The 16,277-nt window shown below is 33.2% G+C and overlaps 1 protein-coding gene across 10 annotated transcripts in view; it reads left to right on the top strand.

The window, feature by feature from the left end:
- RALGAPA1 (Ral GTPase activating protein catalytic subunit alpha 1) overlaps positions 1-16,277 on the top strand; it is a 204,683-nt gene that overhangs the window by 74,410 nt on the left and 113,996 nt on the right. For 7 of the 10 annotated variants that reach the window (XM_031453588.2, XM_031453590.2, XM_064485899.1 and 4 more), the window contains exon 17: positions 9,075-9,215. The exons of the other annotated variants lie outside the window; for them this stretch is intronic. In XM_031453588.2, the coding sequence (XP_031309448.2) occupies positions 9,075-9,215 (141 nt within the window). The remainder of the gene's footprint in view (positions 1-9,074; positions 9,216-16,277) is intronic. 10 annotated transcript variants of the gene reach the window in all.

The following is a 16,277-nucleotide window of genomic DNA, read 5'->3' as shown; positions in this document are numbered from 1 at the left end:
TATGAAGAAAAGTAAAGCAGGATAAGGGACAAGAGTCCTAGGATGGAGAAATGGGACTGTTTTAGATAGGTAGGTCAGTGAAAGCCTGTCTGGTCAATATGATATAAGAACAGAAACCTGAATAAAGTGATAGCAAGTATCTGGGGGAAGAGTGTTCCAGGCAGAAGGAAAAGAATAAAAGCCCTGGAGCAGGAGTGTGCTTTAGTATTTAAGGAAGAGTAAGGAAGCCAGAGTGGCTGAAGTGTAAAATAAAGAAAGACTAGAGTGGTAGGCAATGAAGTCAAGCTATAATGATATATCTTAAAGATAATTACATATCAAAAAATGTTGAACTTCTTGCATCAGATTTTATTACAGGGCAGTACCATAATTTAACCTCTATCCTGAAGATGGACATTTAGTTTATTTCCAACTTTATGCTGTTAAAAACGGACCAGAATAAAGTTATATATAAATCTATACTTTGTACTTATATACAGATATGTCTGTAGTTTTAATCTATAGGATTGGAAATTAAGTTGCCCTTAAAACAGTGAAATACCACTACACACCTACTAGAATGGCTGAAATCCAAAACAGTGACAGCACCAAATGCTGACAAGGATATAGAGAAATAGTAACTCTCATTGTTCATGGGAATGCAAAATGGTACAGCCACTTTGGAAGACAGTTTGATAGTTTCTTAAAAAACTTATGATACTCTTACCATAGAATCAGACCACCTTTGACATTTACCCAGGTAAGTTGAAAACCTGTGTCCACACAGACATCTGCTAGATGTTTGTAGCAGCTTTATTCCTAGTTGCCAAAACTTGGAATCAACCAAGTTATTCTTAAATAGGTGAATAGAGTAAGAAACTGTGGTATATCCACACAACGGAATATTATTCACTGACAAGAAGTGAAAAGAAAAAAAAAAGTGAGCCATCAGGCCATGGAGAAAATATGGAGGAGTCCCAAATGCATAGTAAAATCACCAACTTGAGAGGCTTTATACTGTATGATTTCAACAATATGACATTCTGGAAAAGGGCAAACTAAAGAAATGGTAAAAACGTCACTGGTTGCTGGGGGTGGGGGATGGGGAACAGAGCAACAAGGAGGGACAAATAGGTAGAGAACAGGGTTTTTAAAGCAGTAAAACTGTTCTGTATGATACTGTAATGGTGTACACATGTTATTATGCATTTGTCAAAAGCTCATAGAATGTACAACATAAAGAGTGATCCCTAATGTAAAGAATGGGCTTTTGTTAGTAATACTGTGTCAGTATTGGCTCATCAGTTGTAGAAAATATACCACACTAATGCAAGATGTCAGTACTTGGGGAGACTCGAGGTGGGGATGAAAAGAGAAAGGGATGTATTCTTACTCTTTGTACTTGGCACTCAATATTTCTGCAAACCTAAAACTGCTTTTTAAAAATTAAAGCGTACAGGCATACCTTAGGAGATATTGTGGATTCGGTTCCAGACCACCCCAATAAAGCAAATATCCCAATAAAGTGGGTCACATGAATTTTTTGGTTTCCCAGTGCATATAAAAGTTATGTTTACACTGTACTGCAATCTGTTAAGTGTGCAGTAGCATTATTTCTAAAGAAACAATGTACATACCTTGATTAAAAATATTGCTAAAAATGCTGACCATCAATCAGAACCTTCAGCAATTCAAAACCTTCTTTTTGCTGGTAGAGGGTTTTGTCTCGATGTTAATGGCTACTGGCTGATCAGGGTGGTGGTAGCTGAAGGTTGAGGTGACTGTGGCAGTTTCTTAAAGACCATTGACAAAGTTTGCACATTGATTGATTCTTCCTTTCACAAACAATTTCTCTGTAGCATCCAATGCTGTTTGATAGCATTTTACTCACAGTAGAACTTCTTTCAAAAGTGTAATCAGTCCTCTCAAACCCTGCCAGAGCTTTATCAGCTAAATTTATGTGATATTTTAAATCATTGATTGCCATTTGAACAATCTTCACAACATCTTCACCAGGAATAGGTTCCACCTCAAGACTGCTTTCTTTTCTCATTCATGAGAAGAAACTTCTCATCTATTAAGTTTTATGTTAGACTGAAACAATTCAGTCATATTCTCAGGCTAGTTCTGTTCTTTTTTCTACCATGTTTGTAGTTACTTCCTCCACTAAAGTTATTGATAAGAGTTGGAATGAACTTCTTCCAAACTGCTGTTAATGTTAACGTTTTGACCACTTCCTGTAAATCACGAATGTTCTTAATAATGGCATCTAGAATGGTGAATCCTTCCCAGAAGGTTTTCAATGGACTTTGCCCAGATCCATTAGAGGAATCACCATCTTTGGCAGCTATAGCCTCATGAGATGTATTTCTTAAAGAATCAGACTTGAAAGTTGAAATGACTCATTGATCCATGGGCTGCAGAGTGGATGTGTTAGCCGGCATGAAAACAACACGAATCTCATTGTACATCTCCATCAGAGCTTGGGTGACCAGGTGCCTTGTCAATGAGCAGTAATATTTTGAAAGGAATCTTTTTTTCTGAGCAGTAGGTCTCAACAGTGGGCTTGAAGTATTCAGTATGTTGTAAACAGATGTGCTGTTCCACTGATAGAGCACAGACCACGTCAGTTTAGGATAATTCTTAAGGGCCCCTAGGATTTTCAGAATGGTAAACGAGCATGGGCTTCAACTTAGTCACCACCTGCTGCATTAGCCCCTAAGAGAGTCAGCCTGTTCTTTGAAGCCAGCCACTGACTTCTCTAGCTGTGAAAGTCCTCGATAGCATCTTCTTCCACTGGAAGACTGTTGTGTCCACGTTGAAAATCTTTTGTGTAATGTAGCCACCTTCATTAATGATCTTAGTTAGATCTTCTGGGTAACTTGCTACAGCTTCTACATCACCACTTGCACTTTTATGTTATGATGATGGCTTCTTTCTTTAAATCTCATGAACCAACTCTGCTAGCTTCAGACTTCTCTTCTACAGCTTACTCACCTCTCTCAGCCTTCCTAGAATTGAAGAGAGTTAGGACCTTGCTCTGGATTAGGATTTGTTGTAAGAGAATGTTCTGGCTGTTAGATCTTGTTTCCAGACAACAAAAACTTTCTCCATATCAGCAGTTAGTCTGTTCACTGTTTATTTCTTTTCTTTTTAAAAAAAAAAAACAACTTTTTTTTATTGAGTTATAGTCATTTTACAATGTTGTGTCAACTTCCAGTGTAGAGCACAATTTTTCAGTTATACATGAACATGCATATATTCATTGTCACATTTTCTTTCACTGTGAGCTACTGCAAGATCTTGTATATATTTCCCTGTGCTATACAGTGTAATCTTGTTTATCTATTCAACATATGCCTGTCAGTATCTACAAATTTTGAACTCCCAGTCTATCCCTTCCCACCCCTCTCCTCCTTGGCAACCACAAGTTTGTATTCTGTGTATGAGTCTGTTTCTGTTTTTGTTTGTTTGTTTGTTTGTTTGTTTTAGATTCCACATATGAGTGGTCTCATACGACATTTTCCTTTCTCTTTCTGGCTTACTTCACTTAGAATGACATTGTCCAGGTACATCCATGTTGCTGCAAATGGCATTATGTTGTTGGTTTTTATGGCTGAATAGTATTCCATTGTATAAATATACCACCTTTTCTTTATCCAGTCATCTGTCGATGGACATTTAGGCTGTTTCCATGTCTTGGCTATTGTAAATAGTGCTGCTATGAACATTGGGGTGCAGGTGTCTTTTTGAAGTAGGGTTCCTTCTGGATATATGCCTAGGAGCGGGATTCCTGGGTCATATGGTAAGTCTATTCCTGGTCTTTTGAGAAATCTCCATACTGTTTTCCACAGTGGCTGCACCAAACTGCATTCCCACCAGCAGTGTAGGAGGGTTCCCTTTTCTCCACAGCCTCTCCACCATTTGTCATTTGTGGACTTTTGAATGATGGCTGTGCTGACTGGTGTGAGGTGATAACCTCATTGTAGTTTTGATTTGCATTTCTCTGATAATGAGTGATATTGAGCAGTTTTTCATGTGCCTATTGATAATTTGTATGTCTTCCTTGGAGAATTGCTTGTTTAGGTCTTTTGCCCATTTTTGGATTGGGTTGTTTGGTTTTTTCTTATTAAGTCATATGAGCTGCTTATATATTCTGGAGATCAAGCCTTTGTTGGTTTCATTTGCAAAAATTTCTCCCATTCCATAGGTTGTCGTTTTGTTTTACTTACGGTTGTTCACTGTTAATTTCTTTAAAGAGCTTTTCCTTTGCATTCACAGCTTGGCTGCTTAGTACAAGAGGCCTAGCTTTTGGTCTGCATGGCTTTTGACAAGCCTTCCTTGCTAAACTTAATCATTTCTAGCTTTTGATTTAAAGTGAGAGATGTGTGACTCTCCCTTTCACTTGAGCACTTAGAGGCCATTGTCAGGTTATTAATTGGCCTAATTTCAAAATTGTGTCTCAAGAAATAGGGAGAGAGATGGGGAAACAGCCCATTGGTGGAGCATTCACAAAACACACAACGTTTATCAGTTAAGTTCATTGTCATATCACATAGGCATGGTTCATGGTGCCCCGAAACAATCACTATAGTGATATCAAAGATCACTGCTCACCACAACAAATACAATAATAATGAAAAAGTTTTAAATAGTGTGAGAATTACCAAAGTGTGACACAGACACGAAGTGAGCAAATGCTGTTGGACAAATGGTGCCTGTAGACTTGCTTGATACAGCGTTTCACAAACCTTCAATTTGTATAAAAAACGCAGTATCTGTGAAGCGCAATAAAATGCTTCAGAGTGTTTTATACCATAAACAAGGTATGCCTGTATTAATTTAAAATATATATGTTCATTAGGAACAAAATAATTTAGAAATTTGAAATAACCACAGATTTACCTATAAATTTCTTAATTTACTTTTTAAACTTTGTGTCATTGTTCATTTCTAAATTTTATGACTTGTACTGGGAGAAATAAGTCATGTTGATAATATTTCTGATTTTACTTAACATTTCTCTTTTATGCAGTATTCCTTTTAATAACAAACTTGGTTCCTTTCATGTTAAAACTATCATATTATTTCCTATGACTTTGAATTACTCAGTAGAGGGATAAAATATATATAACTTTTTAAGACTAATTTAACCTAAAACAACTTTTTTTTTTTTTACTAGTAGTCTAAACTGAAGTACACACCTAATATCCTTTTAATTCACAAGGACAGTAATAAAGTGTATGGTCAAATTTACAAAGTAGTAATTTTGTTATATGATATTCAGACTTATTTTATTGGTTGCTCTGTAGGATTTTCAGAGAGGAATTCTCAGAGAATTTATCATTTATTTTACTTAAAGGCAACTTGTCTGACATTTAAAAAAAAGAATTAAACATAGCATATAATCCTTTAACCTTCAGATTATCCAGCATGGCCTGAGTAAGAAATTTTATGTTATTAATATTAAACATAAGTTTAAATTTTAATTAGAAAATTTTATTTGGATAGCATATGTAAAGTTTTGCTTATGCCAACAAATATTAAAGGAGATGCAGTGAACTTAGGAATTACTTTAAAGGAGATGCAGTGAATTTAGGACTTATTTTAGAATATATTTGTAAGAAGCAGTGTAACTTGTTTACAGTTAGGATTTAAAACTTGTTATTTAACTTCTGGAACAAATATATCTTTGCTTTTGTTTTCAGATTTTCCTCTTAGTTTATGTTTTTTGTTATTATTATTTTAATTTTTATTGAAGTACAGTCAGTTACAATGTGTCAGTTTCTGGTGTACAGCACAATGTCCCAGTAGTTTATGTTTGTTATAATGGAGGACTTAAAAAGGTATTTCTGCCAGTGGACACACTTGAGTACTTAATTATAAATAGGGAGAAATATGTGTAACTTTTTAGAAATGAGAAAAAGCAGGAGTTGCCCTCCTCCTGTATATTTTATATGCTTTTGTATGCTTTTAGTGATCCATTGCATTTGCTGTCCATGAATTTCTTAAGCCACATGGGAACTCTTTAGGGAAGGTTATAGTTTTTGATATAGTATGTGTATTTTATGGTCCAAGATGAATTTATGGGAAGGCACATCTATTTTCCTTTGTTCTTTTTTTTTTTTTTTTTTTTTTTGAGAGGAGTAAAGATAAGAAGCTTTCAGAAATTGACATGCTTATAGGTTTGAAAATTTGTTTTTGCTTCTTGATATTATTTTTCAATACTACCCTTCCATCTACATAAAGCACATTACAGATTTGAGATCACTGCTGCTTACGGCTTAGAAATAAATGCAGCAGTAGGAATTTCAGTGGCTTTACAGAGATTCTCTGATCTAAACTTTAGATTAGTAAATCCCCCCAAATCCCAGTAGCTAATCCATTGTAAATCATTCTGTAGTGTGGATTGCACAACTGTTAGGCACTTGACTGATTTCCAGGTATGCGTAAAGACCTGCAGTACAGTAACAAATGGAGGGGTTCTTTTTTATTTTTATTTTAATTTTTTTTGCTATTACTCTTTTCTGTTTTTTTTAATTGAAGTATAGTTAGTTATAATGTGTCAGTTTCTAGTGTACAGCCTAATGTTTCAGTCATACATATATATAGATATAGATATATTTGTTTTCATATTCTTTTTCTTTATAGGTTACTATAAGATATTGAATATAGTTCCCTGTGCTATACAGAAGAAATTTGTTTTTTATCTATTTTATACAATAGTTGTTAGTATTTGCAAATCTCAGACTCCCAGTTTATCCCTTCTCACTCTGTTTCCCTGTGGTTACTATAAATTTGTTTACTATGTATGTGAGTCTGTTGAAAAATTCATTTAGAATCATATCTCAAACTTACACCATTGTGATTATGGTAAAAGTCCCAAGGGAAATGCCCAAGCTCTTTCTTCAGGTTGATGGTGGGAAAGAAGGAACAGAAGAATTGTTATCGCCAAGGAATTATCTAACCCAGGGGGGAAAATCAAGAAAACTTGTAATTCATCTGTGGAATTGAAAATTTGATTCAATTTAGTTTTAAAAGAAATATCTCTAAAAATCACATCTGATTATAACTGTAGATGGTATTTTACCTTTTGTATTAATGAGCAGACTTCAAGTTTTACCTGTATATTTGTGTCTGTGCTCTAATAAGTTTTAATGAAGGATTATCTAGAAGTCAACTTTTATTTCAAATTGTATTATAAAATTATTGGTCACTTTCACAAGAAGGAGAAGAAGCTAGCAGGAAAACAAGAGTATGGCCAGATTCTGACATTTTGTGTATGGCTTCAATTTTAAAATACACTTATCTTTAATATATTACATGGGAAGTCATACATTGAAGACAGGTTGCCATTTTCTTAATATAGTCCAACCTTCCATGTTTTTGCTGCATGTAAATTTACGTAAAAGCTGCTCTTAAGGAATCTTTATTTTGCTAACATTTGTAAATGTCGGGGTGAGGGGAATCTCTATCCTTTTTCAGTAATTATGACGTTTAGTTTTTGGTTAATAATTTTTTTTATTTTCCCCTCTGTGTATTCACAACTGAAACTTTTGCTTTTTTTTTTTTCCAAAATACTATGCTGCACCAAATATGAATACTTGTTCAGTAGAGATTTTTTTGAGCTTGTGTGTGCCAGGCACCAGAGATATAAAGATAAGAAGATACAATTTTTGCCTTTGAAAAGTTGGGAGACTGACATGTAAAACATACTGTCTGTTAAAAATAGATTGTAAGCTTTGTAAAAGCAGGAATTCTTGTTTAAGCAATTGCTGTATTGCTAGTAAGTTAATTATGTGAGAGAGTCTTAAAAGCTTCAGAGATGAGATGACATTTTGAGTATGGAGGAGTGTCAGGAAGAAAAGAAGACCAAATATATTATGAACTCACAAAACCATTTTGTTGTGAAGGGTCATGCAGTTTTCAAGAAATAGTATAAAATTCTGTGTGGCAGCAACCTAGGAGAACAGTAGGAGGAGACGAAGTTTCAGGGACCGGCTCAGGGATTAGGCATCAGGGAACTAGCTGTTTCTAGTAATCAGGAAAACCTATGATTTTGAATTCATAGTAACATTCAAATATATATGTATATTTTTAACCAATGTCATTATTACACCAAATATTATGCAATATTGTTTCTTTTAAGTTCTCTATTCATACAAACCTTCATTTACTCAAGAATCCCTAAACTGAAAGATAAGTTAAAAATGTGGGAAGTATAAACTTGATTATTAATTTATTTCTGAGTGTGTCAAAATTTGTCTTTAATTTTGTGAACTGTTGACTTTTTAAAAGAAATTATCAAATACAACTACAAATGAAATTTTTAGAAATTAATCTAGTTTTTAAGTGTTTATCTTTAAAAATTTAAGTTTGTATATAATATACTTAAGATTTGAATACGCATAAACTTATTTTTCTCAATAACTTGATTCCTCACGCTGATTGTAAGTTCTATTTTCTGTAAATGTTTCTACTTAAAAGTTTTTAATTATGCTATTAACTTTAAATAGATACTGATTTGATCAAGCATTCTTCTTCTACCAGGAACAAATACTAACCATGAGGTTCAATCCTCTAGATTATGAATAAAAGTCTCTAAAAAGACCTTTGAGTGACTTTGAAACTTTTTAGGGAAGAGTGTGAAAGTAGGAACTTGTTCTTGGAATTCAGCTTCATTAAGAAGAATGACTCAGAGAAATGCTTAAATATGGTACCAAAAATTTCTTTGAATTAATAATATTGAGTTCTTTTCAACGTTTCCATTCAATGAACTTTTCAACCTTTGGTTTTAAGAACATAGTGCTAATTAAAGTGTCTGCTGTTTTTAGTTCTATACCATTGTAACTGCTAATAATAAAAAGCATTTTCCTGCTTTACACCAAAAATTTACATTCAGAATGTCATGTGTGTTCTCTGATTTCTTTTCTTACAGCTTGCCAGTATTTGCTGTGCTGAAATGTTTTAATTTAAGATTTCCTTCCTTTGTATCTTTTAGTTTTCTCTGTTGCTGCTTTTTCTGTGACACAAGCCTTTCATTATAGTCACTCTTCTTTTTTCCTTCCCCACTTCTTTCTTTTCCTTTTTTAAAGCCATGAGAAGCCGATCCATTGGTGAATGTGCTCTGCCATCGGCGTATATACGCAGTGCTAAAAGTGCTCCTGTTCTGATCCATACTTCCAAACCCTTCTTGCCTGATATTGTTCTCACTCCCCTTTCTGATGAGCTTTCAGGTAGTGCCACCTCTGCTAATTTCTGCACCACCTTTTTCACTTTTTAATCCTTCTGCTTTCAAATTTTGCTTAATCAAATGAACTCTTCAGAGTTAATTTCTTTGGGGGGAGGTGTGGGAAATCGGGGAAGTGGTTGAGAAATCAACATTTTGAGTTATTTGAACTCTAATGCTATCCTTGCCAGTTCATTCTGGAAGTGCTCAGTTTAGTGCTGTGCCAATGACCGATATTTTGGATTGTAAATGGATGGAGTTTTGCTTGTTTGTTTGTTTATGTTTGTTTTTTTTCTTCCTAGGTGGTTAAAAGAAGTAGTAATGTATATTTTTAATGTCATTATACATATCTCACAAAAGATGACTTGGAAGATAATAGTGAGAGCCTTGACTTTTAATTTCCCACTATTTTGACTAACAATATGGTAAATCTTGAATAATGTGTTCTCCATTATCTATAATAATGGAACTTAAGCCAGAGAAATCAATAATCAAGAAAAGTACATAATCTAAAAGTTGCTTTGGAAATAAATCTTTGTATTTATATTACATTACAATAGTATATCGAATTCTAAGAACTCAACTCATTTTTAAACCAAGCGAAGAAACCATTCTGTGAAGCCCCAAATTCTAAGGCACCTCAAAAGCTGCTCAGCTTTCCAATTTTGCCTCAGGTCCTAGGTTTCTAGTACTGGGATGGTCTGCTCTTCAACAAGGCTTAATTAACATATAATAAAATGCATGGTTCCTGGGTTGGGTTCAGTGAGTTTTAAGAATTGTACATACCCCTATCAATTTTTACCACAAACAAAACATGGAATTTTCCATTACCACCCAAATTCCCTAGTGACACTTTCCACTTAGTAGCCCCCACCCCAGAAATTTTTTTTCTTTTTAAAAAAATTTTTGTATTAGTAAAATCATATGATGCCTTGTCTTTTAGACAGACGCAAACTTGTGTTGAATACAACAGAGGTGATGGGGTGCTGGCCCTCGCATTGTCCAAAATTCATATTTAACTTTAAAGTAGACCCTCCATTTCTGTGCTTTCACATGGGCAGATTCAACCAACCACTCATCACGTAGTTCTGTAGTAGTGGAAATGTGCAATGCAAACCCATGGGCCAACTGTACTTACTGTACAGAATGTGCTGGCTCAGAGAAAGTTATTTGTGCATTCTTCTGTGCTTTCCTATCACTCTTCTTAGGAATGTTTCCCTGATGTTGCGACTTTTGGTGATGTTGCTGGGTTTTGTTTTTTTTTTTAACAACATATCCCAGTATCCTTTCAGTTTCTAATGGATTGTAGATTTATGCGAGGGAAAGTGCATTTTTATTAATAAGGTTATTTCAGATGAAGTCCCTTCCACCATCCCTAATCCCATTAATATCAGATTTCTCCCAAACGAAGGTGGGGTATATAGTCGGAAATTAAAAACGAAAATAAACTACATAAAAGAAAAAAACTGTTTTGCAAGTTTTCTCTCTCCCCCTGATGTGAGCAGGCTTAACTGAACTCAAGAATAATTAATTATTTCCTAGGTGCATCATCTAAATCAAGAGTTAGGGTTTCTGTAACTACTTCACCAATAAAACAATGAACATGAGCATAGACAATCACTCTAGCTTTTGGTTAGAAGTAGAGTTTTCCAGAAAAATATTTACTTGATACTCTTGAATAGTTATGGGGTAAAAAGAAATTCCTTTTATGTTTGTTTATTTTAACAATCTGCAGTTTCTAAAAATAGACTGAGTTTTCAAAGTACTCTATTTTTATCCAGCCCTTTTTTCTCCTCCACTATTCTTGGTTGGATGTCCATTCAACCTGCTTTGTTGTGAGTGTGACGCTGTATATCTGTAGATAGATTAAATTAGTTGGATAGCTGAATATCCTTGAAGAGTTTTTCTTAAGCTCTAGGGACTATTCCAAGGGCATAGATACTATGTCAGTAACATTAACTCTTAACATCAGACTCATCTGATGTCAAAAAATATTTTTTTCCCAGGCTCCTGTCTCAGGTTTTGATAGAATATCCTGGGGATTGCAGAAGCATCTAACTTCATTTTTTAAAGTTCTGTAAGTAGCGCTGGTGTCTGGGCGAGCACATTTTCCCTGTCCTTTCTCCTCACTGGATTGTACTTTTACACATCTGGGAGCCCAACCTAGCAGTCCTTATTTTTTCTGATAAACAGAGAGAAGCCAGAAATCTCAGTAATTGTTCTTAAGCAAATTAACTTTTACTGCAAAAATAATACTTTAATGACAGAAGGGATATAAAAGAACATAAACATGATGAGTAACTGACTTTTGCAACTGTTTCTTCTTATTTTCTAGTTAAGTACTGTGGGTTTCTCACCGTTGTTAAGTTTACAGACCTACTTTCTTCCAATTAGTTTTCAAAACTGCTAATTTGTGTGCCATATTTCGTAGTGTTAGACTCTAGTCTGTCTAGGCCATATTACAAAGTCTGCTAATGTTATTAACAATGCTTTATTATTTGAATTGAGCACTGTAGAGCAAAATATTTTTATCTTTCTACTTCTGTTTTCTGAGTATTAGGAGAAAGAAGATGCTATCTCTCATGTCCCATATGGTTCCTAGAGTCTGCCTAATAAGGAAGAAAATTTTTCTATCTCTGATCATACAAGTAGGCCCTTTACATAATCAAGGAATTTATTTCTTCTTGTCATCAATATATGAAAGTAATTTTATAGGTTTTTCCACCTAAAAACCCAGCAGATTCTAACATACTTCTAAATTAGATTTCTTTTTTCTGAAATAATTTGTGTTAATTTTTTTAAAAGTCCATCTCAAAAATTTGAAGCTAACCTAAACATGACATTATATAATATGTTTATAAACAAATAAAACAGTATAATTTTCTTATCATAAAAAATATATTGGTCATTTGTCTGTTTCTAGAATTTAAGAGTTAGAAGGGTAAAAATAGAAAATAGTTTAGTGGTTTAAATTTAGTGGTCTAAAATTAAAATTATTTAAGCTTCTTTTATTGCTTTTTAGTCTCTTCTTATGATTTCAATAATATGGATACTGTTTTGAATTACCTACAAATTGAACATCTAGTCTTAAAAAGATGTAGAGCTTTTTACTAGCCTCTGCTGATAATAAAATTGGAAATATAGATACTGTGTAGTTCTTAACTTACCTTGAAGGTCCATTGCCATTGTAGCCCAAATAGGCAAAAAAAATTTTTTTTTAATTAGATAAAAGACATTGGCATTTCCTTTAGGTAATTCCAGAGAAAATTTAAGCTTCAGAATGGCATCAGTTTCTCCATAAACTAATATAAGTGATTTTATGGATTCAAGAGCTGTAAAAATGTTATTACTGATAGCTAATGTTTGTGATTGACCGAGAATAGAATTTAACTTCGGTAAAAGGGATTTTAGCACTTTATTCTGTACCTTGTTTTAGAATTTATTAAAATTTTCTAGTGGTATGTTACTATTATACCTTGATGGATTTTTTTCCCTGAGAAACTAGCTTGATATGTTACTAGTTAGCAGCTATTAATTTTTAATATAAAAGACATACTTCTACCAGTATTTATTGAGCCCCTACTATGTGACAAGAGCTATTTCAAGCAGTGGAGATTTTGTAATGTTAATATAAACAAAATCATGAAGAAAGGTAAATTCCAGTGGAAAGAATTTTTTTTACATGTTACAAGCTGATATTACACTTTAGTTTACAGCTTATCCTTTGAAATAGCAAAGAAAACTTTTCTTTGAAACAGAACATTCAGAAAGAACTAGTTTTTAATCCAGAAATAATTTCCATCACTTTCATGCTAAAACATTATTGAGCAAATTCAGAGATAAAACTTGACATTTCTAGTACTTTGTGTGCTCTGTAGGGAGGCATTTTCTCAGTGTACAAGTTTTTTTTGTTTTTGTTTTTTGTTTTTTTTTGGTTAAATTTCTTGTTTTGCTCAATCAGTGGTTACTGATACCTCAGATTAAAATAATTTCATTAGAAGCTGCTGTTGTTCCAGGTAAAATATAACCAGCATAATTAAATAGTTTTGAATGCTGTTTCTATTTTAACCTGATGTCACCGTTATTTTCAGCAATCCAATACAAAGTTTGTCCATTGTGTTCTGTATAATTTACTAATATTTGTATGTGACTCAGTTTTGATTTCTAAGATTCTTATCTTTATAAAGGTAAATCACTGCTGCTTTATAATTTTTTAATATAATTAATTTTTACCAATTTAAGATATTAATGAATTATTTCATGAATATATATTATTCAAGATTAAGACCATGAACTAATTTTTACCTTACTTCAAATCCTAGCTCTCCACCTTCTAGCTGTGTAACCTCAGGCAAGTCAATTAAATAGTTTCTTCATCTATAAAATGGAGATAATAACACCTATTTCATGAGGTTATTGTGACGATTAAATGAGTTAATATGTATAAGATGCTTAAAATGCTTAGCATGTGGAAAAGACTAGGCAGTTGGCCCTTTGTGTCTGAGGTTGGTTGAATCTGTGTATATCTGCAGCTATGGAGAGCCAACTGTATTCACTGTACTAGGTCATTTTATATAGGAGACCTGAATGCCCGTGGATTTTAGCATCTGTGGGGGCTCCTGGAACCAGTCCCCATGGATACAGAAGAATGACTTACATGATTTAGCTATCATTTAGTCTTTTTCTTCTTAACAAAGTTCAAATATGTTTCTTTAAATTTAAGGCTTATTAAAGTCAATTATGTGTAATTCATGTGCTGACTTTGATTTCCTGTCAGCAGTTATCCTCTTTGATTTTATGCAATTAGTATTGTCATATGCCTGTGTAAGAACTGTATTTAAACCTTAAAACTTTCAAAAGTTTTTTGTTTAAATTCTCTGAACAGTACATTATTGATAGAAAAATATCATGTTTTTTTTTAACTTCTTGCCCTCTTAAACTTGGAAGTTTTTTAGGTATTCTTATATGTTAACAGAAGTTTAGGGGAAAAAACACTTAGTCTGAAATAATGATTAAATTTGCTAATCTACAAGGTGAGGACTAAGTTTGGGAGAAAAATTCCTAAAAAGACAACTTCACAGTAATCTTTCCTGGCTTTAGAATAGAAAAATGAAATACCGGTAAAGGAACTAAAAATTAAAACTAATATTCTACTTTTTCCCTGAAGTTTATATATTTGTTAGTCTCACAAATTAGGTTTTAAGATCTTGAATTTGAATTTGCAGCTGATAAAATTCCAACTATAAAATTCTTAAGAATTTTTATAGAAGAGTTATATAATCTTTATCCTTTGTTGAGTCTTATTAAAATATTTTGTGGAAAGAAAGTAGAGTGCATGTTGAATGTAGTGTCTAGACAGAAGTTCTTATGATCTATTATGGGAGATAAACCAGAATACTTAACATTCGTCAATACGCATTAGTTACCTACTGCAATATTAAATAATGAGTATAAATGTATAAATGTGAAGTTTTGAGGAAATGCTTTGTTTTTCATTTAGAACAATTTCTAAGTGGAGTTTATGAAGTAGAAAACCAACATCAGTTTTTTAAAGTATTATATTCTCTTCAACTTAATGATGAAAAGAAGCTGTTTCAGATTTATCCAGATATTTTGTATTTAACCTATGTCGAGAATCTAAATGTGTATCTTCAGGAATGTAGTGCAATCTCAGCATATTACAAACTTCTCTCGATCTGAACTTAGTATAAGGTGACTCCTTTTGGACCGCATACAAAGAAGGTGATGCAGACTAGCCTCCTTTAATCCACTGCATAGATCCTGAGAATATTTTTACTTATTATCCCCATTTGATAAATGAGGAAATTGTGGTCTCAGAGTCTAGAATAAGAAAACCAAGTTTTAGACCTAGCACTATCAATAAATTTATTTGTGATCTTGGATAAGTCACTGTTTTACCATGGATCTAAATGTGTTCATTTTTATTGTTCAGTTAGAGTTTTGTTACTTACAATTTTTGCGTTACAAACCTAATGAGTAACAACATCTGACTTTTTGACTCTTTGTCCTTTTTTCATTGTATTTTCTTGACTTCTGAAAGAAAATTTTCAAGTTATTTCTAGGTAACATTAAAGGCCATGATGGATTCATAGACACTGTATTTTACTTCTAAACTTTCTAATTTGTATATATGTCTACAGTTAAATAGTACTTCACATTTTGATTTTCAATTTCTTAAATATTTTTGAGGGTTTACCACATACTTAGCACTTCAGGCAGCAAAAACAGTGCCATGACATTGTACACCAAGCCTGCTTCTCAGACTTCATAGTTACAAATTTGAGAGTGTCTTCATCTCTTTGGGCCAGTTTCCAGTGAGAAAGTTACTAAATTAGGTAACATGTGATGTCCATTTTGACTCTAAAATCTTTAATTCTTTTAAAGAAATACTGTGGACATAGGTACTATTTTTAGGGTTCATTGGTTGTTTAATGGAATGGGCCATTGATAGGCAGAGAAAGTTTCTTCCTGGTAGATTTAATGGTGTTTGTATCAGAAACAAAAAGGTACAGTTAATTTTTTTAGCAAGGTATTGATTTTATTTGGTAGGATGAATAGGTTTTAATAATATAATAAAGTAAAACACCTCAGTGGAAGAGATAAATAGTTTCCTGACAAAGAGAACTTCAGGTAGAAGTTGGAGGTTTCTATTTGTAATATGTGATCAGTTATAAGCAAGATTTGAAGAAAAGACGATGCTTCTTGGCTGGTAAAGAAGGAAACAGGAATTTATGAGACCCTGTAAGATCCTACAATGAAATATTTAGATCACCTTTTTTGTGATAAGATCTACTTATTCTGCTTGAAACTTAAATAAGTAGGAAAAGTTGAATAGCAAGTTTGAATTGCTTGATTTATTGGCACAGCTCTATCTTGAATTGCACTTCCAAATGTTTCATTACCTCACTGTCTGTTTCTGTGCATGTTAACATTTTAAAATGTATTCTGGTAGTTTTCTAATTCATTTATACTACATGCTATGTTGGCTTGTGCCCATATCATTTTTTAAAAACAGATTCCTATTTGTAATAGATTTTCTTTCATTGAG

This window comes from Camelus dromedarius, chromosome 5 (genome assembly GCF_036321535.1).
Source record: "Camelus dromedarius isolate mCamDro1 chromosome 5, mCamDro1.pat, whole genome shotgun sequence".
NCBI lineage: Eukaryota > Metazoa > Chordata > Mammalia > Artiodactyla > Camelidae > Camelus > Camelus dromedarius.
Note: the sequence above shows the minus strand (reverse complement) of the source record. Positions and strands in the feature narration are given on the sequence as shown.